The sequence below is a fragment of the Notolepis coatsorum genome (assembly GCF_963971535.1).
Source record: "Notolepis coatsorum genome assembly, chromosome: 12".
Lineage (NCBI taxonomy): Eukaryota > Metazoa > Chordata > Actinopteri > Aulopiformes > Paralepididae > Notolepis > Notolepis coatsorum.
In genome coordinates this window covers 19,440,038-19,449,092 of record NC_140176.1, presented here as the reverse complement: position 1 = coordinate 19,449,092, position 9,055 = coordinate 19,440,038, and the positions used below count along the sequence as shown (strand labels likewise).

The 9,055-nt window shown below is 44.2% G+C and overlaps 1 protein-coding gene across 1 annotated transcript in view; it reads right to left on the bottom strand.

The window, feature by feature from the left end:
• Window positions 1-554: 554 nt before the first annotated feature.
• LOC311237680 (ankyrin repeat and SAM domain-containing protein 6-like) overlaps window positions 555-9,055 on the bottom strand; it is a 33,186-nt gene continuing 24,685 nt past the window's right edge. The window contains exons 16-18 of the mRNA XM_084325649.1: window positions 8,917-9,033; window positions 5,172-5,268; window positions 555-2,826 (exon numbers count right to left, since the gene is read on the bottom strand). Coding sequence (XP_084181775.1) covers window positions 2,777-2,826; window positions 5,172-5,268; window positions 8,917-9,033 — 264 coding nt within the window. The 3' untranslated portion in view covers window positions 555-2,776. The remainder of the gene's footprint in view (window positions 2,827-5,171; window positions 5,269-8,916; window positions 9,034-9,055) is intronic.

The following is a 9,055-nucleotide window of genomic DNA, read 5'->3' as shown; positions in this document are numbered from 1 at the left end:
GTACTTACTTGCTTGATGCATCACTGCATCGTTTATACAACTTGGTTTAATCCAAAAAGTCAGGGTGGAAACTATATATAATGAAATAAAACATTCAGGGGATGTCTGGTCGCTCATTACTCTCCCGCTTTGCATGTCAAGAGTGACCAGGAATGTAAAAAAAACACTTTGTGTAAAAGTTATAGGAAGCGGTTGGGGTCAAAAAGGGTAAAGTGATTAATTGTGTAATTATTTTTTAAGGTTCATTTTGAGAGCCTTACGACAAACATTCTAGAATGGACTACATTTGATTTCCTGTCAGCTACTGTCTGATATTAGCAAATGTTGCAGCCCAGCAAACATTGGTCGGATAGTGACGTTGTGTCCCCGACTCCCTGGCAAAAATGGTTCAGGTGGACGGCCAGACGGTGATGTTGTTTCCACGTCCAATAACGGTCCAGTCAGACCCTCTCTTACAAACCAGGAAATATTGATCATATTATTGCTATGAAAAAAAGCAAATGCATGTGTCTTTTTCATTTGAATGACAATTTTTATTCGGTTGTGAAATGGTTGTGATCAGACGTACTAGTACCTTTAAATTCACAACAAAAGTGCATGTATTGATTTACAAAATGTAGCTAAACAAAACAAAAAAAAATTATTAAAACCACCACTTGTTGGAAAACAATCTGTTAGTTGAGATTCACACATTTCAGGAATTCACAGGGATCAGTACAACGGGAGTGCAATGGCCGAGTCTCGCCCGATGCGATTTCAACAGCCCAATTGTTTCACCTGGCAACAGCTTGGCTGGCAATGAGTATCATTTAGAAATGTACTATTTTTAAATGCGACATTTTAGGAATGGGGAGTTCATTTTGTGATGTGAATAGCGAGAGATGATAGTTCATTACATGATGGTAAGCCAGGATTATTTGATAGTAAGGCTGAAGGTGTCACCCTGTCTTGATAGGGGTAGGATATAAGTGATATGCAAACTGCATCAAGCAGCGGCTACATTTTATTTGACAAATTCGAATGTATTTGGCTTGCCTGAAACAGTCCGCCTGGGTATATTTAGGTTGTTATTGCTGTGTAATTGTCAGAGAATGTGCTGTGAGTAAGTGCTTTTCATCCTTTTTTCAGAACTACTTCAGCTTTCAATATCTGTTATTGTTTTAACTTTACTGTATGTTTTGAGTGTGTATCAAAATGTTATTAGTACGCAAGAAAAACAAATCGGAATTGGATTTTTACAGGTTTTTAGTGAAGTAGACACTACAATTGCACATCAATTTAACTTTGCACGTGTACATTTCGAACGTCGAACTATTACGCAACTGCAATAAAGTTTGTGAACCCTGGCCTTTTAGATTTATTCTTCTTTTAGGCTCCTTTTTCCTCACTTTTGTCTAGGCGGAATTTGACCGTGATGGTTGACCTTGAAGCAGGTAGAATTCTACCTGTGTTTACTTCCTCAATAACTCCAGCTGTTTTTGGATTACCGTAATAAGCCATACATGTGAATAAAGCTCAGCTCCTTGGCTTTCAGACGGCGCTGAGCTTTTTCCGATAGCGCAAATACTCAAAAGAGTTACGGTGAAGAGAAGCAGCAGTGGTAAATGGGCCCCAGGAGGGGCCCGTAGGGTTTAAAAGGTTATCATAACTCACAAATGCTACTTGTTTAAATCATGGTATAATTCTTCACAACATGTTTTAACAGATATATATAGCCTTATAGTTGTTCTATGACAAGTTATTGATTACTTCCTGTGAAACCATATACGGGTGACAGTGCCTGCACATCGGTTGTGTACATGCTTTGCACCTGAGGTTGATACCTTTTTCAACCTGGCAACTTTTAAGCTGTCAAATTATTATTTATCTCAGCATTGCAGGTGACAACCATGCCTGATGCAATGCATTACCAATGGTGATCAGCACTAACGTTTAATGATCTGATCATGGATCAAATAGATTAAATAATACCAATACAAATATTATTACTAATATCAATAATATGGGCCCGTTTGTGGTAACAACATATTTCCATGTCGCTAGAATGTCCAGGAAGGACGTCCAGCTGATGGCCAGGTAACGTCCCATGATGTCGGCACAACTTCCATTTTGGAACTATTCTTTATCCATCGTGATTGGTTGCTCAAACAATGGTCAGTCAATGTCTCAGTGTCTGCTGGGAGGACATGAACCCGGGTCCAAGCTGTGCCCCAGCGACGCAATTCTACCGAAACCCGTCTAGTTTGTACCATTTTTCATTTAGTCTTTCAGTACACTCTCCCTGTGTGTCACCTTTCCTATCTCCTCATCCCTTCTCATCCTCCCTCCACTGTGTCAGCAGTAGGCATGGCAGTGCTTATCCATGGAAAATAAACAAAGGCACATCTCTATTGCCTCATCGATACGGCAAAGAACAGCAATTGCCACACATCATTTTGTTTTACAAAATTCACATAGCTTTGTCCGAAAAGCACAAAGATCCCCAAAGAAAGGGACCCTAATCTTGCCGCCGCAGTGGTCATCTTAAGGGCAGTTCCTGCCGGGCCGGACCTGTTACGCTGCAGTCTCCTGCCACACTGGCGTGTGTCTAGTGCACTGATACATTGCCATCCAGGAAAGGCTACGACACGTGTGAGGGCTTGATCGGCGGGTGGGGGTGGTGGTGGGCGGAGTCATCAGCATTTCACCTTTGACTCCTAGGTTCACCTATGACCTTCAGGGGTAGGCCTACTTCCTGGAAAGGTTGTGCTCCGGCACTGAGGGGGATGGCAAGCAGTTACCTCTTGTTGGACGAACGCACCTGATGTCTCATAGAGCCTGTAGGAGCTGTGAGGACGAGATGGAGGGAGACAGAAACACAGAGATAGGTGGAGAAGTATAAACCTGCTGTCTTCTTACATTTTTTATTAATTATTATAATAATAATAATAAATACGACAATATTTGTATCATTAACAATTACGTTTTACATTTATAGTATGTCCGAACATGAATAAATAAATAAGAACTAAACCCAATGGCGCAGATATAGCTATAGTCGTGGAATAGACTGTACTAATATTCCATATACCATCTTGTTGCACGCTCCTGGCCACCTGCGCTCAACTCACACACACACACACACACACACACACACACACACACACACACACGCATACACACATACTGTATATGTGCGTAGTGAATTGTTCCATCAACAGTAGGCTTCTATTATTCAAATGACTTCTAGGGGGGAGACAGTGGCTCAGAGCAGTCGTCTGGTAATCCGGAGGTTCCCGGTTCGATTCCCACTTATCCCGGGCAGCGTGTCGAAGTGTCCTTGAGCAAGACACTTAACCCCTAATTGCTCCTGGTGTGCAGGTTGGCACCTTGCATGGTTACCTCTGCCCTCGGTGTGTGAATGGGTCAAATGTGAGATACAAATAGTAAAGTGCTTTGGATAAAGGGTTCATTCCGCACATATACAGTATGTGTGTGTGTGTGTGTGTGTGTGTGTGTGTGTGTGTGTGTGTGTGTGTGTGTGTGTGTGTGTGTGTGTGTGTGTGTGTGTGCTGAGCGCAGGTGGCCAGGAGCGTGCAACAAGACGGTATATGGAATATTAGTACAGTCTATTCCACTATAGCTATATCCGCGCAATTGGGTTTAGTTCTTATTTATTTATTCAATGTTATTTGCAGTGTTGGTGTAGTGCTTTTATTTATACAATGGCTCGTTGAGGCATGACTGTTAATGTAAAATGGAATTTTTAATGGATGTCATTTAGCCAAATCAGCATGTGAGTCTTTCATCTTTTACATATCTAGCTTTGGCATGGATTGATTGTTTATATCGCTAGGATTGTCATAGCTGTCTAGCCCTCATCATCCCAACCCCTGTCTAGCACTCGTCATCTCCACCACTCCTGCCAAGTTCTCCTCCCTCGCTTGTTCTCTCTCTCTGCCTGTCTCTGTTTGTCTGCCCTCTCTTTCGTTTTCAGCAGCGTCCTGTTTCCATATTTGGTCATCTTCTGGTCCCCAACTCATCATGGTTCATCCAATTCACCTGCCCAGTCTGCACAGCTGCCTTCCATCAGTTCATCAACCCAACAGTACATCTACTCTAGTTTTCCACCCACTCATTGCCAGATTGTAGTGTCAGTTTGTCTGATACATGCCATTTTCTAGTTGTTTTTGTATTTTTCCTAGTATTTCTTGTAACTGTTCCACCGGCTGATATTTTGCATTTGCCCAATACTTGTTTTTCTCCTGTGATACAGAAGATTCCGCCTGTCTCCTCTCTGCCTCTCCTGGACCCCTGTCCCAGCCTGTTTTGCCCCCACTCTCCCTGGACTCTGTTCTGCCCCATGTCTGCCCAGCTCCCCTCTAGCCATGTCTCCCAGCCCAGTCCTTCCCCTGGCTTCCCTCACCCCAAGACCCCCTCAGCCTGGCCTTTCATTAAATATACCCACCTTTGGGTTTTACCACTACCTGTCTGCCTGACTTTGTTCTGTGGTTGTGTTCTCTGTACTAGCCATGCTGTTCTGTCCAGGATTACATTCCTTTTTGCCTTCTTGATACGTCTATAGCACTGATGGATCCCATGAAACCTGATAAAAGCAGCAAGTTCATGCAGCTACAGTAACTCATCTCCTTAAGACACACTGTAGTGCTAAGACTACCGGGGTAAAGAGGATGGATTCCCACTGCGCCACCCATGATAAAAATGTATGCACTCACGTTGCTTTGGGTAAACATGTATGCTGCCTTCAAATGGAACTTGTGAGCTTGTGGTCTCGACATGGGAAGTCGAGGACACAATATTCTTTTAAAGTTTCAAGTGATTAAAGTCTTGAGGACATTGTTGCTAGGCAACTGGGCAATGCGTCTTGGAAGCCACAGAGGCTAACGATTTACTGTAGCTAACTAAATGCAAAGTCGTAATGACGGGAAAAAGATGAGACCATTGAGAATATCAAACATTTTCTTAGATATATTATTATTAATTTACTAAGAAATATTAAAATGACAATAATTCCACTGTGAAATTAACTTCCACAGGTTCCGCCATTAAAAACGTTGGGCTTCTCATGAACACAGTAAACACGACCTCATTTGAAGGCAGCATTAGAGCAAATAGCACATGATTTGATTTTAACTGGGTCTGTGTCCCAGTGCTGAAGGCTGGAGACTCACAGCGGGGCTGTCCCGGAGGTCTGGGGTTGCTGGCACTGCTTCCGAAGGAGGACTGGAAGTTATGGATGGTTTCCTGGAGGATCTGCCTCTCTCTGCCCTGTAGACGCACAGTAATAGTTATTGGACACCTTGCACCTTGTAAGTTTTAGTATTATTAATATTGGTTTTCTTAGTCAGGCACTGGTCCTAGTGTTAGAATTGATCCTTCATTCAACTGGAAAACGTACAATGGCCTTCCAAGAAGTAATTTTGCAATTATTTTATAATGGATGGAAGGAGATTTCTTTTTTTAAGCAACTAACATTAAAAGCTTGCTAGCTGCCATATACATTTGACCTCCAAACAGAAGTAGGAAAAACTTTAGCAAAGTCCAATCACAATTAGCATAGCTAGCATCCGTTTATGCTACTCAATATTTCAATTAGCTGTCATGATGTCATCTGAATGCCATGCTGATGATTCCCTGCATTGTATGGTTTGTGAACGTTTTTGTACAAGACAATATAAAATATTGAGTAGCAAACATTCACTTATGTTAGCATTGCGAATTGCAGTTAGCGCAAGACTAGTTAGCACACACGGCTAAGGTTATCTACTTCTATTCTCAAAGAGTATATGGCAAAGCTCCTGTGTGTTGCTGGTGAATGTAGCTTGCTTTCTGTCATCCAAAATGATTGTCAGACACATTTGTATCCTGTTTATTTCTATGAATGGAATGAATTCCTGCCATGGCTTGATAAGCAGCTCAGAGCTAGCTAGCTAGCTAGCTGTTTCAGCATGTGATGTCAGTGAAACCATCAGCTGTGATTGGTCTACTTTTGAGAGGACATGCAGACAGACAGACAGACCAACACTGTTCTAGACAGCGTCAGGCCCTATGGCCTATCCTGTAATAGATCAGAACATGATCATGATAACAAATATCATGGAGCAGATAAACAAACTCCAGGCAGCTAATGTTGACGCTGCCATTTTGGTCTTGGGGGATTTCAACAGCGCACGTCTTAAAAAGGTGCTGCCGAATTTCTATCAGCATGTGACCTGTCCCACCAGAGGCGAGAACATATTAGACCATGTATACTCGCAATTTAAGAATGGGTACAAGTCACAGGCTCTTAGTCCATTCGGTAAAAGCGATCACGCCGCCATCTTTCTTTTGCCAAAGTATAAACAGAGTCTCAAGCGAACGCCGGTGGTCTCGCGAGAGGTTAAGCGTTGGGCCGTGACGTCAGTGGAGTCACTCCAAGCAGTGCTGGGAAGCACAGAATGGAGTGTATTCCGTGATAACACAGCCAATATTAACGAATACACCGAAACGGTGATTGACTATGTCTGTACTCAGGTAGAAGTAATAATCCCCTCCACCAAAATTAATATCTACCCAAATCAAAAGCCCTGGGTAGACAAATCCGTCCGTGAGGCTCTGAAAGTGCGCACATCAGCATACAACACCGGGCTGGTGACAGGCAACATGGAAGAACACAAGATGGCAAGATACAACGTCAGGAGAGCAGTAATAGAGGCAAAACGGCGTTACAGGGATAAAGTTGAACTTCAGTTTGAACAGGCTGACTCTAGAGGCATGTGGCAGGGCCTCAGAACAATGACAGACTACAAAGGAACCCCCCTCAAACTGAACAGTGACATCTCCTTAGCAAATGATCTCAACTCCTTCTATGCGAGGTTTGAGGCTGTGAATAACAACACCAGCCTACAAACCACGGCAATGGGGGGGGGGGGGTCTGCTGATGGAGACTCAGTGTTCAGGGTAACAGAGCATGAGGTGAGACGGATCTTTAAAAAAGTGGATATCAGGAAGGCAGCAGGACCGGACGGCATCCCCGGCCGCGTCCTAAAAGTCTGTGCCGACCAACTGGCCCCGGTATTCACTGACATCTTCAACCTGTCCTTGGAACAGGCCGTCATCCCCACCTGTCTGAAGAAGTCCACCATCATCCCTGTACCCAAAAAATCTACGCCCGCTTGCCTCAACGACTACCGCCCTGTAGCCCTCACCTCCATAGCCATGAAGTGCTTTGAGAAGCTAGTGAAGGGCTACATCTGTTCCTCCCTCCCCATCAACCTGGACCCTCTGCAATTTGCATATCGCCCCAACAGGTCCACGGAGGACGCCATAGCCCATGTGCTGCACACAGCAGCATCACATCTGGACAAGAGGCAGGGGAACTATGTGAGAATGCTGTTCATCGACTACAGCTCAGCATTCAATACCATAGTCCCCTCCAAACTCATAGCCAAGCTCAGGGACCTGGGCTTGAACTATGACCTGTGCCAGTGGGTCCTGGACTTCCTGACGGGCAGACCCCAGGTGGTAAAAGCCGGCAACTGCACCTCCTCATCCATCACGCTCAACATAGGGGCCCCCCAGGGCTGTGTTCTGAGCCCCCTCCTCTACTCCCTGTACACACATGACTGCGTAGCACAGCGGAACAACAACACCATCATCAAATTTGCTGATGACACAGTAGTGGTGGGCCTGATCTCTGCCAACGACGAAAGGACCTACCTGGAAGAGGTAGAGAACCTGTCACAGTAGTGTCAGGAGAACTGCCTCTCCCTGAACGTCAGCAAAACAAAAGAGATGATTGTGGACTTCAGGAGGTCGGGGGTCAAGGACTACAGCCCCCTCAGCATCGACGGGGCACCAGTTGAGAGAGTGAACAGTTTCAGGTACCTCGGAGCCCACATATCCGAGGACTTGACATGGACCACACACATTGACAGTGTTGTGAAGAAGGCACGACAACGCCTCTACTTCCTCAGGCGCCTAAGGAAGTTCCAAGTCAGTCAGAAGATCCTTAGGAACTTCTACTCATGTACAATAGAGAGCATCCTGACCGGCAACATCACCTCCTGGTTTGGGAATAGCACTGCACAAGACCGTAGCAGACTACAAAGAGTGACACGTTCAGCCGAACGCACAATTAGAGGGGGGCTTCCCACCCTCCAGAACATTTACAACAAGCGGTGCAAGGGGAAGGCTAAGAGAATTATTAAGGACTCGAGCCACCCGAACAACTGCCTCTTTGAACTGCTGCCGTCAGGCAAGCGATACCGGAGTCTTATGGCGAGCACAGAAAGACTCAGAAGGAGCTTCTATCCCCAGGCCATCAGGCTGCTAAACGAACAATAATCGCTAAACGAACAATAATCACTATGCAACAACCATCAAATGCACACAGCACACACACCCACACGCACACACTCACTCAAACAAACAACACACTGCAACACCCACTCTCCACACTTTAGATCACACAAACACACTTACACTTTATATTTATTGATAAAGGATTTGCACTACAACTCGTACACCTACTGTGAATTGTACCTAAACTGCACCTCGTCCATTTATGCCTTGCACTATATAGCATTGTATATTAGTACACTGCACAGTATTGTATATTGTATGGTAACTACGTCTACGAACATTGTACATATGTCTAAACTGAACACTGTGACCTCTTTTTTTACTTCTAATTTTTACTATGTTTTTATTTCATACTTATCTTGTCATGCACAGTCTCTGGAGCGCAACAGTAAGAAGCATTTTGTACAAAAGTATTCTGTACTTCTGTATGACAACTATTAAAGAAACTTGAAACTTGAAACTTAATTAAGTCATATTAAAGTAGGTGTTTTAATGTGTAATAATGGGTTTTTAAAGATACAGCTCTATCAGTATCCCTTGCACAACTGGTCAATTATGGTAAATGAAGCGCACCTTCCCAGCATTGAGCTCTGAGATGGCAGCCAGAATCTGCTGCCTGGGTCCATCTGTTTTAATACCCAGCTCCTTCAGGTCCCCATCGGTCAGAGTCAAGAATGCCTCCATGTCCACCTGGAGAGAAAGAGAGAGAGAG